At 47.2% G+C, this 23,812-nt stretch overlaps 1 protein-coding gene across 1 annotated transcript; it reads left to right on the forward strand.

Annotated features, from left to right (window-relative positions):
* The first annotated feature begins 4,751 nt into the window (after positions 1–4,751).
* LOC105036299 (cysteine-rich receptor-like protein kinase 43) lies at positions 4,752–23,104 on the forward strand. Its single transcript, XM_010912063.4, has 5 exons — positions 4,752–5,083; positions 5,213–5,352; positions 5,478–5,694; positions 19,336–19,745; positions 22,308–23,104. The coding sequence occupies exons 1-5, from the start codon at positions 5,023–5,025 to the stop codon at positions 22,728–22,730; spliced, it is 1,251 nt and encodes a 416-aa protein (XP_010910365.1). The 5' UTR covers positions 4,752–5,022; the 3' UTR covers positions 22,731–23,104.
* The last annotated feature ends 708 nt before the right edge of the window (positions 23,105–23,812 follow it).

Below are 23,812 nucleotides of genomic sequence, written 5' to 3' on the forward strand. Positions count from 1 at the left end.
CTCTGGCTAGATGTCCCAACTCCTCACACCGGTAACACCTAATTTTGCTCAAGTCCCTCCTAGACTTAGATCGCCCTCGTTACGATCTCCTGTCGCTCCGTCTATCGCCTCCTGCTCTTCCAGAAGCTACCAAAGCTGAGCTACCGCCACCTGAGCTCGAAACTGGGTTCTCCCTCCTGAGAACCTCATTCTGGAGTATCGCCGCGGTGACCTCGTCCATCTTAATAGTGCTCTTCCCCACTAGAAGAGTAATCACCAAAGACTCGTACGAAGGGGGAAGCGACGCCAGCAAAACCAGTGCCCTGGTCTTCTCCTCAATGTTCTCGCCAACGCTGAGAAGGTCGGTGAGGATCTTCTGGAAATGGCTCAAATGCTCCTGCACGCTTTGTCCCTCAGTCATCCGCAGTTGGTAAAACTACCTCCAGAGGAAAAGAGTGTTGGTGAGAGACTTCGCCATGTACAACTCCTCAAGCTTCAACCACAGCACCGTCGGAGAAGTCTCGCTTAGCACATGGATCACCACCTCATCTGCCAGGTACATGCGGATGGTACTCACTCATCTGTAGCCGTTTCCAATCCCGCACCTCTATGGTGGTCGACTTCTCATCGCACAAGAGAGTATCGATCAACCCTTGTTGGATGAGCACGTCCTTCACCCTTGCCTGCCACAAGGAGAAATTGCTTTTACCATCGAACTTGTTGATCTCCATCTTGATTGTTCCTGTCTTCTCCATCTTCAATCTTGCTCACCACCACTGCAATCTACATCTTTGTACCGTCTTGCTCTGATACCACTTATTGGGTGGATGTCTGGCCAGGACACCACATCCCAAGATCTTTTCAGTACCACATGATGCAGTAGGAAGAAAGAAGAAACAAAACAAAAGAAAAACAATCAAAATAAGTGGATCAGCCACAAAAGGGCTCGCCTGCACGGGGCATGCAAACTTTACTATGAAAAAGAAATTTTACAAGAGGAGACCTCACCCTCAACCCTTGTACACACAATTCTCTCTCACTAGAAGTTTTCCTCACAAAAGCTCCCTCTCTCTTGGAAGACCCCCTGAACCCCTGAAGTGCCTGGTGACCGCTGTCCAGGAGCCTCCTGCTCCTTCTCTCTCAGCGCTTCCGCCTCTCTCTTCTCTTGGGTTCCGTACGGGCTTCGTACGACGCACAAAAATCGATCCACACCTCTCTCTGTTACCAATCAGCCCTATTTAAAGGGCTTAAAACTTGATTAGAGAAGGATTAGGAGTCCTAAATAAAGCCAGATAACCCCTGGACCATCGGATCAAGATTGGGAGCCACCCACGCCCTCAGATCACGCTCCGCTCCACAGAATAGTGCCGTGGACCGTGAGAAACGCGTGGGAAACATCCACGCAGTCCACAGGCCCAGTCGTGGACCGCCCGGTCCACCGTGGACCGGGGCAAAGGGCCAGCAGGCCGCGCTTGGGCTGGCCCGCTCCCGCACGCGGGCCTGCACGTGCCTGGGCCGCGTGCCCGACTGGGCTGTGCGCCCGCCTGCGTGGGTCACGCATCCCGCGTAGGCCTGGGTCGTGCGTCCCGTGCGCCGCCGCCTGCGGCCGCGCCACTGCCGCCCGCCGTCGGTCGCCGGAGGTCCTCCACCGCCTCGAATCTCGTGCCGACTTCAAAAGCTCGTATCTCCACCATCCGAGCTCCGTTTCAGGTGATCTTGGTCTCGTTGGACTCCATTTTTTGCCACAAATCTTACTGTGGGCTCAATGTGGGCTGAATCTCGAGGTGTCAAATCTTAACATAAACCCCCCCGACCGTCCGAGCTTTCGGACTTCTCCGACAATGAGCTTCTCCATCCATCTACCGTGCCGCTCCAAAGGCTCTCTAGGCCTCACTATCAGCCGACCTTCTACAGTGACCAACTATTCTCCGAACTCCTTCCGGACTCCTTCAATATCCGAGCTTCTTCAGCAACGAGGTTTCTACAAAAATCGGACTCTATCCGAGTTTCTACGACGGTCGACTGCCTTCAAGATTCTAACCGGGCTCCTGTGAGTGCCAAACTTCTACTATGAGCGGTCTACTCCGAACTCTTACAGCGAGCGGTCTACTCCGAACTTCTACTACGAGCGGTCTACTTCGAACTCCTACAGCGAGTGGTCTACTCCGAACTCCTACAGTGGGTGGTCTACTCTGAACTCTTACAGTGGGTGGTCTACTCCGGATCTCTATTGTAAGCAAATTCCATTCGAGCCCCTATTGTGAACACGTCTCTTCCAAACTTCTATTACAGGTAGACTTCAGCCGAGCTTCTTCGTAGTCGGATCCCAGACGAGCTTCTACAGTGGGATAGGACCCACCGGCCAGATCACTACTCCGAGCTCTCACGACAACCGATCCTCGATCGAGCTTCTACAATAAGCGGTCTCCTTTCAGCCTTCTGCAAGAACCAGACCTCGACCGAACTTCCATAGCGGATGAATATCGGACAAGCTTCTACGACGAACAGACTCCGGTAGCTGGGTTCTTACAATGATCGATCGCCTCCGACGTCTGCCGAACCTCCCCAGCGCCATCCGAAGTCCATCGTGGGCCGACCTTCCGCCAGATCCTTCATGAAACCGAACTTCTCCGACGGATCATCTTCAGACGAGCTTCCACATCAGGTGAATCCCAGACGGACTTCTCTAGCAATTGGACTCCTATCAGACTTCACCAACGGAAAGTCCCCATCCGAGCTTCTACGGCAGATGACTCCCACCTGTAGTATCAGCGCCTAAGGTATCCGACAGTAGTAGACTCGTTAGCAGCTTCGGAGACATCCGAGCTTCTCCTAGATCGACGGGATAGAGAGCCATTCCGCTCCATCAGATGTCCTAGCCGAGCTTTAGCTGACAGATCCGAACTCTCTGGCAAGTCACGATAATGGCCACTACCCTGTTCCACTCCCTACAGTGGATTCCACGTGGCTCCACTACTCTCTGGCAAGTCACGACAATAGACACCACTCTACTCTCCGTAGCAAACTCCACGTGGCCCTGAACGACCCCTGACGCCACTACTCTCCATAACAAACTCCGGGCGGCTCTGAACAGCCCACTACCAAGCGGTTACAGACGTCGCTGTCAATTAGTTACGCACTCCGTTTATAAAAAGGGACCCCCAGATACATTCTTCTCTAAGCTCAAAAACTCTATCTCAAAACTCTGCCAAAATTTTCACTCGAGCACTCTATTTTTGTTGAAGCAGAGTACTGACTTGAGCGTCGGAGGATCTTGCCGGAGCACTCCCAACTCCGGTTTAGACTTCTCTTGTAGGTCCCAACGACGACCGCGGTCATCTCGACTCTAGTAACTCCGGCTTTGGTGGAATTCTGCACCAACGTGTATATATATATATATATATATATATATATATATATATATATATATATATGTGTGTGTGTGTGCGCGCGCGCGCGCGCGCGCACGTGTGTATGTGTGTGTGTGTATATATATATATATATATGTATGTATATATATATATGTATGTATGTATGTATATATATCTATATATATGTATGTATATATATCTATATATATTTATATAGGTATGTATGTGTGTGTGTGTGTGTGTGTGTGTATATATTTATTTATTTATGTATGTATGTATGTATGTATGTATATATATATATATATATTTATTTATGTATGTATATATATATATATGTAGTACACCATATTTGATCCTCTTGCTTTTTTTTTTTCTTTTACTACTCCCTTGATTGGCATAAAGGTGGTGTGGATAATATCTGCTCAGATCTATTTTTGTATTAAAATAAATTTAGATGTTGATGAAAATTTAAGAATCCGATTAATATCCATATCAATATCCATCAGTAAAAATATAGATATGGATTTGGATAGACAACTATTCGATTTGTATCCGAATATCCGAATTTATAGGTAACTATATATAATTATATATATATTTATTAATTTTTTAAAAGATATATAATTATATAAATATACTATTAACTTAATTTATCACCTATTTGGTAATATCTTTAATTTTATAAGTTTAAAGTTTAATTATCTAACTTATATTCATAATTATATCAATACTTTCTGTATCTGAATTGTACTCATATCTATTTAAAATAGATATGAATATAAATTTTTACGTCTAAATAGTATTTATATTTATATTTATCAGATAAAATAAATATATATATGAATATGTTGATATCTAATTCATATTCGATCGAGTTTCACCCTCACCCTTGAGTCTTTTTTTAACTTGGGCATTGAAAAGCCCGGCCAAAGCCAATTTAGCAGGTCTTTTCTTTGTCTGAAGTGCTAGCCTATCAAAAACCTTTTGACCCCAGGATTGGATTTTGGAGGCAACAAATTTGTTAGAACACAATCCCAATCCATGCTCGAGCACTTCAAGTTGAGGACAAATTTGCTTGAACATTGATATCCTGCTGGATCTAAGATTCTTTTCTAACTTGTTCCAATCATCTAGGGACTTTCTCCTCTGTCGGAAGTCAAAATACAAAAGGAACGCCGTTAGATTAGGGTCCGGCATGTCCTGGTCAGGCGTCATTCGTTAGCAGGGAAAAATATTTGAGTTAACCAAGTCTGACCCGTTTCTAGTAGCAGATGTGGTCAAGCTGCTGTCTCGCGTATTCGCGGGGTCAGCAGGTGAAAGCAAAGAGAGCAGCGGAGGGCTCGTTGCGGTGAAAGCAGAGACCACCGTATCGGGATAAAAACATGTAGTACTGCACAATTTTGTTCCCTCTCTCTCTCTCTCTTCCCCCATTTACCGCTCCCAGGCTTGCCAGACACTTTGCTAACCGCGTCCGTCTCCAAGCACCCTCATCACAGAAGATGGCCATTATTTTTAAATAAAGGGAGAAAGAGTAGCAGAACAACTTACTTGTCGATTAATCCCTCAAGCCGCCAATGGGCTAATTCATTAGCTCATCCTATCCACCTCCTAAACCAAACCTAGCATCTACCTATATATCAATTCGGATCTTAGCAGCAACTTGTCTGAGCGGATGAAACTACGGAGATTTCTGGAGAACCTCATGAAGACCTTCTTTCGTCGTCGTAGCAGAGGTAGCTGATTCGATTCGATAGATCGTTTTCTTTTTTTCCGATTAGGTCCTATATCGTTTTTAGTCTTCTTATTAAGTCCAATTTGTGGGAGGGTTTTGATTTGGATTGAATACTGAAAAACAAAAACAGAGGCAAAAGAGGAAGAGGACTTGGAGACGATCGCCGCCAGGGAACAAAAGGTGTTCAAGTACGAGACGCTGGTGGCTGCCACCCATAATTTCAACCCCAAGCAGAGGCTCGGACAGGGCGGATTCGGACCGGTTTTTAAGGTAAGAAGGTGTGTGATGATGATGAGATCTATTTCTTATTTTTGATCGGATTTTTTTTTGGAGAAGAAGTAACAGGATCTGGGGAATTAAATCCGATGACTGAATCGAATTGGTTGGTTTTGTAGGGGAGGTTGGAGGATGGGAGAGACGTGGCGGTGAAGAGGCTGGATCGGGGGTCGAGGCAGGGGGGAAAGGAGTTCACGAACGAGGCGATGCTGCTGTCGCGGGTGCAGCACCGGAACGTGGTCAATCTCTACGGCTACTGCGCCCACGCCGAGGAGAGGCTCCTCGTCTACGAGTACGTCCCCAACGAGAGCCTCGACAAGCTCCTCTTCTCCCACCGTAAGCTTCCCCAATCTCTCTCTCTCTCTCTCTCTTCTTCTCCTAAGGCTTTTTTTTTTTCCCTTTTTCCGATAATTTTTTTCATTCTATTTTTCTTTAAAATTACAAAAAAAAGAAAAGGACGATAGAAAAGGTCAGCCGTTAACCATTGTTTATTTCACGCGGTTATAAGGCCTGCCGGGTTCACGGTCCGTCTCCTACGATGTGAATCGCTGCCCGTTCACCGTAGAGTACGAAGGCAGGAAGGACGACACCTGATGGCAGGGTGACGTCATAAGAAGCTTTTTAATAGAAAAATTTTTTATGCACCGCATGTGGTGGATGGCTCTCGTGCGGAACCGGGCAGCACACGAAAAAAAAAAATTACACTAATTTTTTTTTTTAAATATGAGCTGGTTTTTGGCCCATACCCGCATAAAATATTTATGTGCCATATGGCAGATTTTACGAGCAAATAACGTTATGCTCGGAGTGTTCATTCTCAGTACCATCGTCTTAGCGATTGGTGCAGGTACAGTCGCTGGCACATTCCGTATATCATCTCGCCAATCACCAAACTCGGATTGGAGCGACAATAAAATCATGCTTTAGAATTATTTATTTATTTATTTTGATTGAAAAAAAAAAAATAAGTTGTACAAACCACATTTTCTTTGGATAGATACATAAATCATATTTATTGAAGAAAGAAAAATGCTGGTTATGGGAAGTCTTAATTGACGTTGTTGAGATTATAGCTCGATATTTTATCTTGATAGCTATCTATTTATGAGCAAGGCTAGTATAGGTCACCCATTATGATTTAGTTGGTCCTCCATGAGTAGCTCATCTTAGTTATATGCCAGTCTTCTTTCTTCCAAGGTGTTGGGGGATACCCACCGACCTACCGACCGACTATCGGAGGGCCCGACCGGCTGTCGGCCCGACTGACCGTCTCCGACTGAAAGCCGGGAGTGACCGACTAACGGACGCTACTGACGGCTTTCCAATGGCCCAATCGCCGACTGGAGGTATGTCGGGCGTATCTCTCCCGATTGACCGGACCCAGAGGCCGACTCACATGAAACTCGCCGACTGACGGAGGAACCCGACGCCACTCTGCTGGCCACCGACTAAGGGTCGGCCGTCTCCTCCCATCGCCGTACAGCCGCCGGACCTTGTCAGCTCTGACACGGACATGCGGCACAGTTCCCCAGGGGCATTGTCCCGCCGAGAGCGAAGTCAACCCTGGTGATTAGACGGCCACACGGCGACATGACATTTTCACGGCGGCTCTGACAGTCTACAGTGAGTTGACAGTTCCTCACTCGTCCGCGCCATTGATAACGGCGCCATACCGTGCTCCACTATATATACCGGGGAAGGCAACAGTGCAAGGGGTCGATCCGCCCGTCTCTCCCACATACGCAGGCTCGCCTCTCTCTCTCTCTCCCTCTCAGAGCTCTCTGTCTGCATTTCACTGTTGCCCAGTCACCTCTCTGACTTGACCGTCGGAGGGTCCCCACCGGAGCCGCCTCCGGTCAGTGCGGACTTCCTTTTGCAGGTGCACGCTTCCCGGCGATCGGGCGACGAGGCGATTGGCCGCAACACAAGGTAAAGCTGTTCGCTTATTATATGGTTACATCTTTTTATTTATTTATTTTAATCTGTATTATCCATACATCATTTTGTTTAGTTCCAAACGTTTTATATATGTGGGGTGGGGGGATGTGGTGTTGATGGCCAAAACCATTGGTTAATTTGGTTTCACAGGACCGTTTGTATTCTACATTAGTTAAACTGTTTTAAGACATGGATTAGTGAGATAGTTGCCGAATTTGGAACCTGTCTTTTTTTTTTGTTTTGTTTAGTTTTAATAATTTAATTAGAACCTGTCATTGGAGATGTTGGGTATAAAATACCCCCCGGCCGAAGCTTGTAAAGGACCGATCCTTCCTACGCTCTTCCGGCTCCCGACCTTGTGCGTGGCGCCTCTTCGAACCTCCTCGATCGTCCGGACTTCTCCGACAATGAACTTCTGCATTCGTCCATCGGGCCGCCCCGAAGGCCCTCTGGGGCTCACTATCAGCCGATCTTCTACAGCAACCAACTACCCTTCGCACTTCTTTCGAACTTCGTCAGCGTCCGAGCTTCCTCGACAACGAGAGTTCTATGGTAACCAGACTCCACCCAAGTTTCTACGGTGGTCGACCACCCCTCGGATCCTAATCGGGCTCCCGCGAGAGCCAAACTTCTACTACGAACGGTTTACTCCGAACACCTACAGCGGGCTGTCTATCCCAAACGTCTACTGTAAGCAAATTCTATTCGAGCCTCTACTATGAACAAAATTTTTTCGAACTTCTATTACAGGTAAACCTCAGCTGAGCTACTCCGTAGCGAGGGGATTTCGAACGAACTTCTACAACGGGACACTACTCCGATTTTCCATGACAACTGGTCCTCGCCCGAGCTCCTACAACAAACGGCCCCCTTTCGACCTCTCGCGAAAACCGGATCCCGTCCGAACTTCTCCAACGGATGGATTCCGGACGAGCTTCTATGACGGACGAGCTCTAACAGCGGGATCCCTGCGATGGCCGATCGTCCCCGATGTCTGCCGAGCCTCCCTAGCGCTATCCAAAGTCCATCACCGACCGACCTCCTATCAGGCTCCCCGTAAAATCGGACTTCCCCAGCGGACGATCTTCGGATGAGCCTCCACATCAGATAAATTCCAGACGGACTTCCCTAGCGATCGGACTTCCCCGGACTCCGCCAACAGAAAATCTCCATCCGAGCTCCTACGGCAGGTGACTCCCGCCTGAAACGTCAGTGACCTCAGAACATCCGAGCCTCTCCTGGAACGATGATGTGAAGAGCCATTCTGCTCCATCAGGTGTCCCAACCGAGCTTCAACCGACGGATCCGAACTCTCTAACAAGCCACGACAAGAGCCGTCACCCTGCTCCACTCTCTGCAACAGATTCTACGCAGCTCCACCACTCTCTGGTAAGTCACGATAACGGACACCACTCCACTCTCCACAGCAAGCTCTACGTGGCCCTAGGCGACCTCTGACGCCACTACTCTCCGTAACAAACTCCACACGTCTCTGAATGGCCCACTTTCAGATGGTTACAGACGTCGCTGTCAGTCAATTACGCTCTCCGTCTATAAATAAGGATCCCCAGATACGTTCTTTTCTAAGCTCTAAACTCTATTTCGAAACTCTACCAAAATTTCAGCTCGAGTACTCCATTTTTGTTGAAGCAGAGTACTGACTTGAGCGTCGGAGGGTCTTGCCGGAGCACCCCCAACTTCGATTTAGACTTTCTTTGCAGGTCTCGGTAGCAGCCGCGGTCATCCCAGCTCCAGCTTCTCCGACTTCGATGGGATTCTGCACCAATAGAATTGGCGCTAAAGGAAGGGCCGTGTGTCTTCGCAGTCCCCTTGTTCTTAAAAGAGTACTCAATGGGACTGATCCCGATCATCTTCTCCGACATCCTCTTCTCCTTCCTCTACTAGATCTTCACCCGATGCCTCCCCGCAAAGCATCCACCAGGCGATCCATGACCTTCGCGGCCAGATCTCAGGCTCCGGCCTCACCTCCAGTTTTTCAGGCTCCTCCTCCGACGACGACGGCGGTCGGCGCGGAGCAATTCGACCTGCTGGTTCAGCAGGTCAGAGGCCTCGCTGAAGCGGTGCAAGCTATGCAACAGCAACAACAGCCGCAGGCATCGGTGCGGTTGGAGAGAACGTCGTCGGAATTCTAAAATCCAACGGTAGGGCGGGCCACTTGGGCCAGTCGCCCCATCTTTCTCGGAAAGACGAATCCGAGGGTGGAGAGCTCTCAGTCCGATCACGATTCTACTCCTGGAAGATCTTTACCTCCATTCTGTCCGAAGACCCTCGAGACCCGCAGTCGAGAGAACTTTCTGAATCGAAGGCTCTAGGAGATGAACCGGTGGATCGAAGAACTCCTTCACGCTCTCCTTGCTTATGGTGAGGATATCTGTACTGACCCTCCCTTCTCTCAAATAATCATGCAGGAACCAATCCCGCCAAACTTTAAGCTCCCTCAATTCGAAAGCTACGATGGGACCTCGGACCCAATCGACCATCTGGAGGCCTTCCGGATAATGATGCTGCTCCATGGCGTGCCAGACGCCATCCTGTGCCGAGCTTTTCCATCCACCTTAAAGGAAGCAGCAAGGAACTGGTACTCGACATTGAAGTCGGGTATCATCTTTTCCTTTGATCAGATGAGCCACCAGTTTGTGGCTCATTTTGTTAGCAGCCGGCGTCCTCAAAGAGGTTCAGAGTCCCTCATCAACATCAAGCAGAGGGAGGGGGAGTCCATCCGGGCTTACGTCAACCGTTTCAATGTCGCCGCATTGGAGGTCCGAAACTTGGACCAATCGGTCGCGATGGCCGCTCTGAAAGGCGGCCTTCAAAAGAATGACCTTCTATTCTCCCTGAAAAAGAAGTACCTCAGGGATTTTGCCAATTTGCTGGCTCGGGCCGAAGGATATGCCCGAGCAGAAGAAGCCTTCAAGATGAAGGATGAGGAGACCGCGAGGGAGCGACAGGCAGGAGACTCGAGCAAGCCTGCAGTCGAAAAAGGGCCGAGTGAAGCTCGACCACGTTCTCGAACTTCTCTTGGACATAGGCACGTCCGGACTCCTCCCTGAGCCCGTAAACAGAGAAGCCCAGACTGTCAAGTTCGGCGAGGCTCTCCTCCTGGAAGATTCCATAGCTACGTCCCTCTCAACGCATCGAAAACTCAAGTGCTGATGGAGGTTAGGGAGCAGCTTCCAAGGCCAGAGAGGATGCGCTCGCACCCCGAAAAGTGCAACCCGAACAAATTCTGCCTCTATCATCGTAACCACGGCCACGATACGGAGGAATGTATTCAGCTCCGAGACGAGATCGAGGAGCTTATCAGACGAGGTCGGCTCGACAGATTCATTTGACGTCGGCCTGAAGGAAGAGAAGATCGGTCTAGGGCCCTGCCGCAGTCAGAACCGCCAAGGAGGGAGGAGCAGCCAGGAGATCGGTCTCCAATTGGGATTATCAACTCCATCTCGGGGGGACCCCGATGGGGAGCAGACCTTCTGCGGCTATAGGATTCGAAAAATCTACGAATATATTACCAACAACTTTGCCCTGAATGAAAATTCTTTTCATATTTGCGCATTTTTTCTTTTGGTATGAGCTTATAACGACAGGAGATAATTCCCCCATACAAACGAAATTAAGCACGTTAGGAACAGGAGGAGAACCTCGTCCTAACATGAGCAAAGTCGAAGGCCAGGTTTCTTAAAGACCGGATGGGGGGAGAGGCCCTTACAACGGTCTTTATATGCTCCCACAGCCTTGTTAGGAACAGGAGGAGAACCTCGTCCTAACATGAGCAAAGTCGAAGGCCCGATTTCTTAAAGACCGGATGGGGGGAGAGGCCCTTACAACGGCCCTTATATGTCCCCACAGCCTTGTTAGGAATAGGAGGAGAACCTCGTCCTAACATGAGCAAAGTCGAATGTTTGATTTCTTAAAGATCGGATGGGGGGAGAGGCCCTTACAACGGCCTTTATGTGCCCCCACAGCCTTGTTAGGAATAGGAGGAGAACCTCGTCCTAACATGAGCAAAGTCGAAGGCCCAATTTCTTAAAGACCGAATGGGAGGAGAGGTCCTTACAACGGCCCTTATGTGCCCCCACAGCCTTGTTAGGAACAGGAGGAGAAACTTATCCTAACATGAGCAAAGTCGAAGGTCTGATTTCTTACAGACCGGATGGGGGGAGAGGCCCTTACAATGGCCCTTATGTGCCCCCACAGTCTTGTTAGGAACAGGAGGAGAACCTCGTCCTAACATGAGCAAAGTCGAAGGCCCGATTTCTTAAAGATCGGATGGGGGAGAGGCCCTTACAATGGCCCTTATGTGCCCCCACAGTCTTGTTAGGAACAGGAGGAGAACCTCATCCTAACACGAGCTGAAATTAGCTGTCGGGAATAAGGGGAGGACCTCGTCCCAACGCAAGCAAAGACTCGATTGATCGACAAGGAGGAAAGCTTCCTTAATGACTCCTCTACACTCTCATGACCCCGTCAAGAGTAGAGGGAAGACCCTCACTCAAACACAGAAGAAAAGGAGAGGCGAAAAGAAAAAACGATGAACTACACCGACGATAGGTGAAAAACGAACTATATCAAAGGCACAAGGGACCTCGTCTCGATGAAAGAGAAAACCTTTGTCAAAAATCTCTGGTCCCTAAGGGCAAATCGATACGACAATGATCAGGAACCTTCAAACTATGTCGGCATCGAACAAGACGGAAGACAAAAGAAGTTCGGCAAACGACGACTCAAAGCAAGAACCGGTGAGGGATTATGAACTACATTGACGCCAAACAAGACAGAAGACAAATGGAGTTTGGTAAACAACCATTTAATACCAGAATGGACAAGGTAATAGACAATTTCATTTTCATTTCATTGGTGAAGTACACATTACAAAATCTTAAAGGCCAAAAATAAAAAGAAAAAGAAAAAGAAAAGAAAAAGAGGCTCTAAGGAAGCCCAGTTTCTTCCGACTTCGAGCTCTCGGTTCCGGCTCCTGCTATGGATTGTCTTAAATTTTTGACTTTCTCTTCTAGTTCCATCTCTTTCAGCAGCATATCCTGGAACATTCGGTGGAACCGCCGGTGCTCGTCCTTCGACTCTCGAAGTCTCCTCCTCAATACCTCGGACTCCGCCTCGACGTCTTTGACTGCCTGCTGCTCGTGGACCAGCTGAACTTTTAGCCGCTGTAATTCGGCTTTCTCCCACCCAAGGGCTACAGACAGTTCCGCCATAGTCCCCCTCAAGGAGCAAAGCTCATCAGAACCTTGTGCGGGGACAAGCTGGACTCTCTCGGACAGCTGCCTTTGAAGGTGGGCAACTTCGTCAGTCACCGTCTGGAGCTTCTTTCAGTAGTCCTCTACTTATCTGCTCCAGCCGATTCGGTGGGTGTCGTAAGTCACCTTGACGTCCCGCAGCTATTTTTGAAGGTCGGAGAACCTCTTCGACCAGTCTTGGTCGCGGTCAGTCTGGACTGTAAGCCGGGATGAGCTCCCTTCCAGCCGGCCGATCTTCTCCTGTGCGGCCGCCAGCTTGACTTTAAGGGAGCTGATCTTGGAGGCCTGAGTCCAAGACCGATCGCTGGCACGTTTACAGAGTTCCTCAAGCTCCGTGATGAAGTCGGCTTTCCTTTTGGTGTATTCCATGAAACTTTTCTTGTGGAGGTCTCGAAAGCGAGTAGCCTCCGCGGTGGCCTCTGAATGGCTCTCCCTCAGCCGGTGAAGTTCATCTTCCAGCTTCTTGGATTTTCTTGTCAATTGACGAACTTCCCTTTGGAGGTCTCGTATCATCGACTTCAAGGGAATATCCTCCGACAAGGGAAGAGCTTCGGCAGGACACTGTCGTTGGAGGACAAGAGCGCCACGACTCAAATTAATGCCAGAAGATAAAAAGAAGGAAAAGGATACAAAAAAAAGAGAGGGGGGGACCCTCCGTAAAGACAAATCCGGCTTCATTGATCAAATAAATTTCAAGTACAAGAGAACGAGGAAAAAATCACCACAAAGGAAAAATACAAAACTAGAGGTTCCGGACCTCTGGGTTAGAAGTAGAGGGGGTCGGCATCCCCGGAAGATCGTCAGCGGTGGCCACGGCAGTCTACGAGGTCCCGACTGGAAGAGGATCGGCGGCGACTCCGGATGGTCCGACTTCATCATCGGACGCCTCATTCAGGAAGCCGAGATTCAATTCGGGAAACCTTCCAGCTACCTTCTCTTGGTAGAGTTCAAACCCCTTGATGAAGGCGTCCTGGCCGAACTGGATCTTTAAATCCTCCATCTCAGAGGAGGCTTTGAACTCCTCCACCGCTCGAGCCCTTGTCTCCGAGACCAGAGATGGAATCCGTGCCTTCAGCTCGAAAACCTGCTCCTTCAGCTCGAAAACCTGTGCCCTCAATGCGGAGACCTCGGCCTCAGCCTTCTCTCTCTCCTCCTCCAAGGCGATCCTTAGATCGGACAAGGTTTGTCCCTCCTTTTCTAGCACCTCCTGGAGGCTCAGGACCTCGGCGATCTTCTCCTCAAGGCGAGCGGCCCCGGCTAGGCGACCTTCTTCTGCCCGAGCTGCCTCCCTCTTGGTGATCTTCGCCGCCTCGACATTGGCGATGAGCTGATGCCCAATCTGTAAGAAAGGTCGGGGAGTCGATATGAGGGCTGGAGAATAAGTTGAAGAAGCAGGAGAGAGAGGAAAAAGGTGAGTTAGCCTACTTCGAGGAAAGATCCCAAGAGTCCCAGATCCACAGCTCGGGATCAGCAAGGATGATCCTCTTGACGACCTCGGGCAGAATGCACCCTTCGACCAGCCTCTTTATTAAGTCCCTGTTGTTGAAGGGATTTCCCTCAGGTCTTCCTCGGAGCCGCCGACCCCCTCGGCGGCAGCCCTGCGACTGCGGCTTCTCCGAGCTAGGATCTTCTTTCTCTTCCTCCCTTCGGCCCCGGGCGCCCTCTCGGGACGAACCTCCGAAATGGGACCCTCGGCCGGGGAGCTCTGTGAAAGGGTTCGGGGGACTTCAGGTTCGGCGTCGGAAGGAGCTTCGACGGCGACGGGCATCGGAGCAAGCACGGCCGAGCTTGTCCCCTCTGTCCTGGCTTTCTTCACCGACCCCGAAGTTGAGGTATCCTTTCTCTTGTGGGTCTTGAGACCCTGGGCTAACCTCCGAGCCATGCTTGCATCCATGTCTGCGATAAAAGAAGATCAGCATGGCTTCGAGATGGAATAAGAAGAAGGGGAAGTACAAAAAAAGAAGAAGAAGAGAAAAAAGAAATAAAAAGGGGAGAGATACCGGCAGGGTTAAGGGGGCTCAGGCCGATGTTGAATAAAAGTTGTTCCCTCAGAAGTTCGGGGAGGAGGGGGGCTCGATAGGCCTCGAGTTTTTTTAAGGCATCGAGGTCGTCCCTTTCCAGGCTAGAGGTCCGACGGGCGGAATCCCTCAGAGAACCCCAAGGGGGTAACCCTAGCTCTAAGGTCGGGCACCGGACGTAGAAGAACATCTCCTTCCAATTATAGACAGAAGAGGGGGCACCTTTCAGCAACCCCTTTCTTCCGAATTGGGGGGAGAAGTACCATCAATCTTTTGCCAAGGGATGACGCTTGAAGATGTAGAAGTTCCTAAATAAAGAAAGAGTCGGCCGAACTTCGGCTAAACTACAAAGGGAAAGAAACCCTATCAAAAACCTAAAGGAGTTCGGCACGACGAAAACTAGAGAAATGTTCAGAAAATGAAAGAGAGCAACAACAAAGGACGGCAGTGGGAGCCGAAGTCCGGCACGGAAGGCCTCCTGGTACAGACAGAAGCGGCCGAGAGGAGGGGTGCTAGCCCAGTCAGATGGCCTGGGAAGCTCCAGCTCGTACTTCGGAGGAACTCCATACTGAATCCTTATCAGTGAGAGCTCATCCGGAGTCAAGGAGCCGGGGATAGTATCCGGCGCAAAGGCCGGACAAGGTTCGGTCCTAGCTACGAGTTCGTCTACGGTACCAGTACTATGGGGAACCGAGGCTGACGAACTCCTAGAATTGCTAGAAGAGGAGATATCAGAAGATATTTTGGATCAAACGGAAGCCACAAAAATCCTAAAAAATTTGGGAAAAATAGCAGACAGGCCCCCGAGAAAGTTAAATAAACAGAATACAAAGAAGAAAGGATGGGAAAACAACAGAAAGTTTCGGAACTAACCTACATCGATCCCAGGAGCACAGGGGGACGGCGAGGACGACGGAGGTCGACTCGGAGAACGTCTAAGGCCGGGAAGGATGCTAGAGGAAACTGGAGCTCTCGGGGAAGAGGAGGGGAACCGAGAAATTCTCTCAAGCAAAGTGAAACCCATGAAGGAGGAGAATGTGTTTAAATAGACTCCGGGATCCGGCGCAATTATGATTGTGGATCTCCGCTGGCCGGCCTGCATTCACCGCGTGTCCCACCCACCTTGACAGACTGTTGGAAATGGCAGGCAGCTGACAAAGTCATTATTACGCCGTACCTAGAGCCACGCCCTGGCGGAAATTCAAAAAAAAAAATCTTTTCTGAAAGGGCTCCAGTACCAGCGTGCCGAACGTCAAATATCTCGCAACCGCCAAGCACAGAAATCGAGGGGGACAGCTTCGGTCGTGAGAATTTCTCTATACTTTCTTCATTCGTAGCCTGAACTCGGAAGTAGGGGGACTGGTGTTGGGTATAAAATACCCCCCCGACCGAAGCTTGTAAAGGACCGATCCTTCCTGCGCTCTTCCGGCTCCCGACCTTGTGCGTGGTGCCTCTCTGAACCTCCTCGATCGTCCGGACTTCTCCGACAATAAACTTCTGCATTCATCCATCGGGCTGCCCCGAAGGCCCTCTGGAGCTCACTGTCAGCCGACCTTCTACAGCAACCAACTACCCTCCGCACTTCTTTCGGACTTCGTCAGCGTCCGAGCTTCCCCGACAACGAGAGTTCTACGGTAATCAGACTCCACCTGAGTTTCTACGGTGGTCGACCACCCCCCGGATCCTAATCGGGCTCCCGCGAGAGCCAAACTTCTACTACGAACGATCTACTCCGAACACCTACAACGGGCTGTCTACCCCAAACGTGTACTGTAAGAAAATTTCATTCGAGCCTCTACTATGAACAAAATTTTTTCGAACTTCTGTTACAGATAGACCTCAGCTGAGCTACTCCGTAGCGAGGGGATTCCGGACGAACTTCTACAACGAGACACTACTCTGATTTTTCATGACAACTGGTCCTCGCCCGAGCTCCTACAACAAACGGCCCCCTTTCGACCTCTCGCGAGAACCGAATCCCGTCCGAACTTCTCTAGTGGATGGATTCTGGACGAGCTTCTATGACAGATGAGCTCCAGCAGCGGGATCCCTGCGATGGCCGATCGCCCCCGATGTCTGCCGAGCCTCCCCAGCATTATCTGAAGTCCATCGCCGACCGACCTCTTATCAGGCTCCCCGTAAAATCGGGCTTCCCCAGCGGACGATCTTCGGATGAGCCTCCACATCAGATAAATTCCAAATGGACTTTCCTAGTGATCGGACTTCCCCGGACTCCGCCAACAGAAAATCTCCATCCGAGCTCCTGCGGTAGGTGACTCCCGTCTGGAACGTCAGCGACCTCGGAACATGCGAGCCTCTCCCAGAACGATGATGTGAAGAGCCATTCTGCTCAATCAGGCATCCCAGTCGAACTTCAACCGATGGATCCAAACTCTCTGACAAGCCACGACAAGAGTGTTACCCTGCTCCACTCTCTGCAATGGATTCCATGCAGCTCCACCACTCTCTGGCAAGTCACGACAACGGACACCACTCCACTCTCCGCAGCAAGCTCCACGTGACCTTGGGCGACCTCTGACGCCACTACTCTCCGTAACAAACTCCGCACGTCTCTGAATGGCCCACTTCCAAATGGTTACAGACGTCGCTGTCAGTCAGTTACGCTCTCCGTCTATAAATAAGGACCCCCAGATACATTCTTTTCTAAGCTCTAAACTCTATCTCGAAACTCTGCCAAAATTTTCGCTCGAGCACTCCATTTCTGTTGAAGCAGAGTACTGACTTGAGCGTCGGAGGGTCTTGCCGGAGCACCCCCAACTCCAGTTTAGACTTTCTTTGCAGGTCCCGGTAGCGGCCGCGGTCATCCTAGCTCTAGCTTCTCCGACTTCGACGGGATTTTGCACCAACAGGAGATATGCTCTTCCTTAATATGGAGGGAACAATGATGTGATGCAAAGATAGTCATCAATGATATATGCTCTCCTTCATTTTCAGGCATGATGCATCATGTATCATATTGAAGGCATTTGGTCATATTCTTGGGATGAATAAGAGCTGTTCATCTCTAGGATAGATGATGTAGCAGTAATCTATGGATCTGAACTTAGAGGTGGCAATCGAATTGGGTCCAATACAGGATATATAAAAAATCTGTCAATCTAAATCCGGCATATTTACTAAATGGGTGAAAAATCTGAATCTACATCTAACCATTTTATGAAATAGATAATTTAATCTGATCTATAATGGATTGAAACAAGTTAAATTTGTTAAAAGACTAAGAATTACCATCCCTGTCTAACTCTAGCATGGGACCTGGCTTTTCTTTTATAAACTTTCAGTACTATTTTCTTAATTAAAAAAAACTTTTTACCTGTATTGAGAGCTGTAAATGTGATGCTACTCTAAGAATGTTTTTCTCCTTTTACCACCCATCCTAAGAGTAGTTTTCACTCTGTTAGTCGTTCTATATTTCCAGATTTTCTCTCCTGCTTGGAAGGTGTCTGCTAAGATTTCTGTCGTTTGGAGAGCATGGTTTCTTTGTGGCCCTCCTTGTGTTCACACAAACTTGTGGCGGGTGGCGCACTTGAGAAGATCTCTGTGGGCCCATAAGCCAATCAAACAGCACAGGGGCAGAGTGAGCAGGGAGATGAGCTGAGAAAAACCATAGTCTTTGCTCGAAGCTTCCGTAATTAAATATAATTCATAGTAGAAAAATGAGAGCGCAAAATCCCCGTCAAAAACACCTGTAGGAATAAGAATGTAGAATGTGGAATCGGAGGATGGTGTGGGTGAGCAATGGAACGTGGTAAGCAAGAGCATGATTTTCTTCAATGAAAACCTACGTCGGTTGGTGGAATTCCATCACGATATCACTTTTTATATCACTCCTTTCACTCTCAGTTATAATTGATACACTTGTGCACACAATAGGAGGTTGACACATCGGCAATGTAACTGATTTTTCCACAAAACCAATATATTATTTTAACAATTAAGAAAGGATGTGAGTCTATCTAATAAGTTCTCCATACCATATAGGTTTTATGATTTTCGGCAACATGACAACGGTATTTACTCCTCTCGCTCTCGGCTACTGGTGCGGTTCAGCATTTTTCCGCTCAGGCAGGAAACAGAGCGAGCCAGGACAATTCCACGTCACCTATGTAATTATTTCTATAGGGACGACCCGTAAAGTATCTTCTTCTAAAGATTTATTCTTGGTGGACTCGCAACAAGCCAACAACTCCATGGGCCCCATGTTTGCCGTGTCTGGATCCAAGTTCTTAGTTTTGATGGCAAAGGTCTTGGGAATTCCGTCACGGTATCGTTTATATTGAAGCTTACAATGTTAGCCAAGTAACGTGCACTATGTCAATTGTCACCTGGTTCTACTTTTCCCGTATCTTCTCTCTTGAAACAAGTCTTTGTTTCATACCATCGTTTTCCAGACTACCATAATCCGCCCACAGGATTAAGATAGTCAACCGGAAAAGAAGACCCTGTATTCTTCTTTCCAGCTAATTGACGCCACTTGTGGCGTTTTATAGCCATCAGCTATTCGACGATTATAACGAACGGTGGCCAAAAGCGGACACTGGTCTTTCGGAAGTTGAAACAGTCGTAGAGCGCAGGCTGCTTTGCGTAAAGAAGCAAACCATGATCTCTTTTTGGTGACAATATATCCAATATTTAATAACAACTACAAATTTTGTGATAATTTAATTGAGCAGATAATTATTAGTGGATTAATGACGTTGAGCTGACGTGTATATGCATGGCAGGAGGAGGAGATGAGTCGGAGGCTGGCCGGCGGCGGGCGGTGCAGATGGACTGGAAGCGGCGGTATGAGGTGATCGTAGGGGTGGCGCGGGGGCTGCTGTACCTGCACGAGGACGCGCACACACCCATCATCCACAGGGACATCAAGGCCAGCAACATCCTGCTGGACGACCGGTGGGTCCCCAAGATCGCCGACTTCGGCATGGCCCGCCTCTTCGCGGAGGACCTCACCCACGTCAACACCCGCGTCGCCGGCACCAACGGCTACATGGCGCCTGAGTACGTCATGCATGGCTCCCTCTCCACCAAGGCCGACGTCTTCAGCTTTGGCGTCGTCGTCCTCGAGCTCATCTCTGGGCAGAAGAATTCCTCCTTCGTCCCCAACCAGGAAGCTCAGAGCCTTCTGGAATGGGTATGTAAAGCTCTCTGTCTCTTGCTTCTCGTTTTGTCTCTCCTTGGCTCAAATTAATGTTCATGAAAATTTATTCTCTATGAACAGCTGCTATGAAGACTTGAATTTAGAATATAACATTTTATCAAGATAAACGGCTGAAATAAAAAATATAATGGCTATTATTCTCGTATAACAGCTATGATAGTGGCTGTTAGATATACCAAAGGCCTCTACAGCAATTATAATGGCACTACTTTTGACTATCTTAAAATTGGTGGGGTCCACGGATCCACACCTTTTGTTTTGTTGTTGGAGCCCTCATCCAGCTGGTTGAAAGTTTCCTATTCCTTTTCAAGAGAAAAATCAACTGTTTGAAAGGTTCTGTCTTTTTGTGTAAAAAAAATTCAACTGGTTGGATGTTCCAGAGGTTAGAAGCTTGAAAATTTCCAAGTGCAATGGTAAGCATAGAGTTGAGGTCTTAAATTTTTATTTGGAGTAGGAAACTTTTGAAATGTCATTGTGGGTGGTTATGAGGCTTACACACCCCATGGATCCGGCCAGTTGCAGTATTCTTCAATTTTGAGACGCACCCTTAAAGCCTTCCATGGGTGAAAGTATAGTAGAATGTATAATTTGGCCAATCAACTAGGCCAGACATTGTTTTTCTTTTTGGATAAACAAGCCAACTTTGGTTACACCTGTAGAGAGAGATCAGGCTGGTCCAAATACGACAGAATTTCTTTCGTATATTGGATGCTAAACCAACTTCACTCTCTGCTTTTCTGCCTCCTAGTTGACTGTAAGAAAATTGAGAAGAGTATAAATGAATAAGGTATTAAGGCTTGTTTAGCATAGCTGTTGTTTTTTTATTTTTGTTTCTGATATAAATTGATGAAATGTCACAGGGAAATTGATGGGGAAGATAGCATTTACCAAAAAAAGTTCTCTCTTCCCTGCTTTTATTTTCACTCATTTTTGAAAGCAATAAACCTATGTTATCAAAAACTCTATAGATTTTACAAAAGAATTCAAAATGCAAAAGGGTTTCATCGAACATGTTGTTTTAGTCTTGTTCATTTTTCTTCTTGGGTTTCTGAACACAAAAATAGAAAACAAAAGCAATACCAAATGGATCCTTAATTTCACCCCTTACTCTTCATTTTTAATGTTTTGGAGCACCATAGGACAGGAAAGCTTTCAAGCTTTGTACAAGGTATGCATGGCCACCTTTTCATGGGCTGTATACCAAGATAATGAATTTTTGGCAGAAACGTATGGCAAAATCCTAAATTGAGTTCTCTCATAAATTTGAAAGACAGTATCTACTAGTTATTTTCTTCCTGAGGAATGGAATGTTGGTCAAGTAAAGGATCAAAACTCATTCCCTAATTTCTAATATATTACTTGCATGTTTTTTTTACATTTTTCAAGTAGACAACTTTACATGTTCTCTGCTCCCTACATTAAGTAAGGATCTGATTAAATTTATTCTCTTTGAAGTTGTTGGCAGTATTCTCCTTTTCCTTTGTGACCAACACTCAAAGGCCATTCTATTCAACTTTTCAAATCTTCATGAGATGATATAACCATATGATGAACTAATCAATGTTCCCTTTTTCTATAAAAAAAATAACAAAAACAAAAACTAATCGATGTTAGAAGCTGCACTTCCAGTATAGAAGATTGGATGGGAATCTTCATCTTAAGCTGATTTGGAGTATGATTTCCTGTTTGATGGTCGACTTGTGCATCTCATTCATTATATGGTTAGAAGGATGGCTTGCCAGTCATTTGTGATACAAATTATTCTTTTTACATTGTTTGTGTATTTCTTATTTTGCGCTTTGATAAACATCCAAAGGCCATTGCATTCAACTTATGGTTGCTGCCATGAGTTTTTCTAATGGAAGAGGAGAGCTTTTCTGGGCCAAAGATCATTGTGGATTTACTAGAATTTGGTGTTTTAAAGGGACAAAGCACCCATCTGGATTTCCTCTGCATCAATGGATATCACTATTTGTAACTTTTAGAATTTGATGATGAAGCCTAGTTGTTTTGCAGCCAAAAGCTTCTTTTTGTTCTTCTCTTGCTTTACCGACCAAAACAACTACTATAAAAGCCTAAGATCAAATAATCTATTCACAAAAAAAATATTAGGTATCTTGACAATTAGATCCTCTGATTTGTTTATCAACTTGACAGCACGTGTTCTTTTGTTGTCAATGAGCTCTTTCCACCAGGAATTTATAGATGACCAAAATTATCCTACAAAAAGGAGGCACTATTTTAGGTAGTAAGAGGACCTGCTGTACGCATGAGTTGATGGGAACTGTTTGATTGCAGCAACCAACTCAATGGCCAACCATGTATCATCGTAATTCCAACATTAAGTGATCAGTAGTCATTCAAAACAAACTTTGGTTGAGAGCAAATGACAAGATGGACATATCTAAATTCCTTCTTTACAATATGAATTCTTGTGTACTTGCATCCAAAAATCTATCACCTTCTGTTTCTTGTGGTTTTCTTTTGTATGCTTATATTATAACCTTCAGATTATCTTATGCATAATGTGCTCAGGCATGGAAGCTCTTCAAGAAGGGGAAGAGTCTGGAGATGATGGATCCTACCCTGAGATCCACAGCAGTTCCAGAGCAAGTTGCGATGTGTGTGCACATAGGGCTCCTTTGCACTCAGTCTGACCCCAAGCTGAGGCCTGACATGAAGAGGGTGGTGGTGATTCTGTCAAAAAAGCCAAGCACACTGGAAGAGCCCATCAGGCCTGGCATCCTTGGGTCCAGATACCGGAGAAGACCTTATGGACCCCGTGGTTCCAGCTACTCTTTGGGTGAATCCTCATCAGGCATGACCTCTGCCTCCAATGTTAGTTCTACGTATCCCTCCACTTCCAACGCAAATAACACAGCTACCACCTCAACTGCCACCACTGCAAGAAGCCAGACGCCACGTTCATATCAAGAACACTCCTCTGTACAACACTAGCATCATGCTTATTTTTAATTCTTTCTTGTATTATATTGGTAAGTTGTAATTTTTTTTTTTAATTGTCTAGTTTTGCATGTCAAATTTTTTATCGACATTGCTTGGATGGAGTCTAGATTTTTTCTTTTTCGGGTACAAATGGAGTTTAGAAGAAGATGCGGTAAGTGAGTGTTCTTTTCTTAAGAAAGATATTGATGTGAAAATTTCCCTTGGGAGGTTTGACATGGGAAGTTAGGCATCTGTTGATTGTAGCTCTCCATGAAGGCTATCCTCCATACTTGTATTCTTCATTTCCATTTACTCTTCAGACGATGTAAACAGGTGATGAGGAACACAGTGAAGGATATCAGTGTATCAGCTCATGCTGTTCAATTCTTCGTTTGTCCACTTAATTTTGGGGTGTTGCAAGGAATTTATTTGTAGTTGAGTATGTTGCAAGTGAAAAGGCTTCAGAATTTGCTGGTGAATACTACGTAGAGGTATGTTACGTTGATATCAGCATTGCATAGAAGATAAATATGCGATCAAGAAGTAGCAATGCTAAAATAAAAGATGACCTGAAAGAACCAGGTTTACTGAGCATCTCCACGCATATGTACATGATAATAGATTAGCCATGTTCAGGCTTCGATGGATCGTCCACGAGGCACGTTGCTAACCGCATGCCATAGGCTTATGACACATACAGGCAAATTAAGACTTTTGCTGGTTGGTTAGCACGAAATTTCCGCCCAGAAGGGAGTGGGTTCGGGATGTTCTTTTGGGTGAAAGAATGGTTATCCTTTTCTTCGCGATATGCACCATTGGATTACACAATAATTGCTGTGAGATCTGTGCAGAAAAAAAAAAATACTGTAGAGTGCTTTGAGAGTTGTGTGAGGTATGATTTAACGGTGGATGTTGCGCAGAAAGATCAATCATTCTTTTGCATGAGACATACAACCCAGACCCAAAGGAGCCTCCTATCTAAGTAATAACTGTGCTTACCTGGCCTTTAGGGTTGTCTAAGAGGGTTATTTGTAGTTTGTAGTTATTCTATATAATTCTTCATCAAGAAATATTTGTGCAGCCCATATAGCTGT

The sequence above is a fragment of the Elaeis guineensis genome, chromosome 3, assembly GCF_000442705.2.
Source record: "Elaeis guineensis isolate ETL-2024a chromosome 3, EG11, whole genome shotgun sequence".
NCBI classification, from domain to species: Eukaryota; Viridiplantae; Streptophyta; class Magnoliopsida; order Arecales; family Arecaceae; genus Elaeis; species Elaeis guineensis.

Bases quoted from the DNA above. Each gene is read 5' to 3' on its own strand.
- LOC105036299 (XM_010912063.4), top strand. From the start codon at position 5,023: ATGAAACTACGGAGATTTCTGGAGAACCTCATGAAGACCTTCTTTCGT. The intron at 5,353-5,477 runs GTAAGAAGGTGT...TTGGTTTTGTAG, and splicing joins GATTCGGACCGGTTTTTAAG to GGGAGGTTGGAGGATGGGAG. The intron at 5,695-19,335 runs GTAAGCTTCCCC...TATGCATGGCAG, and splicing joins CAAGCTCCTCTTCTCCCACC to GAGGAGGAGATGAGTCGGAG.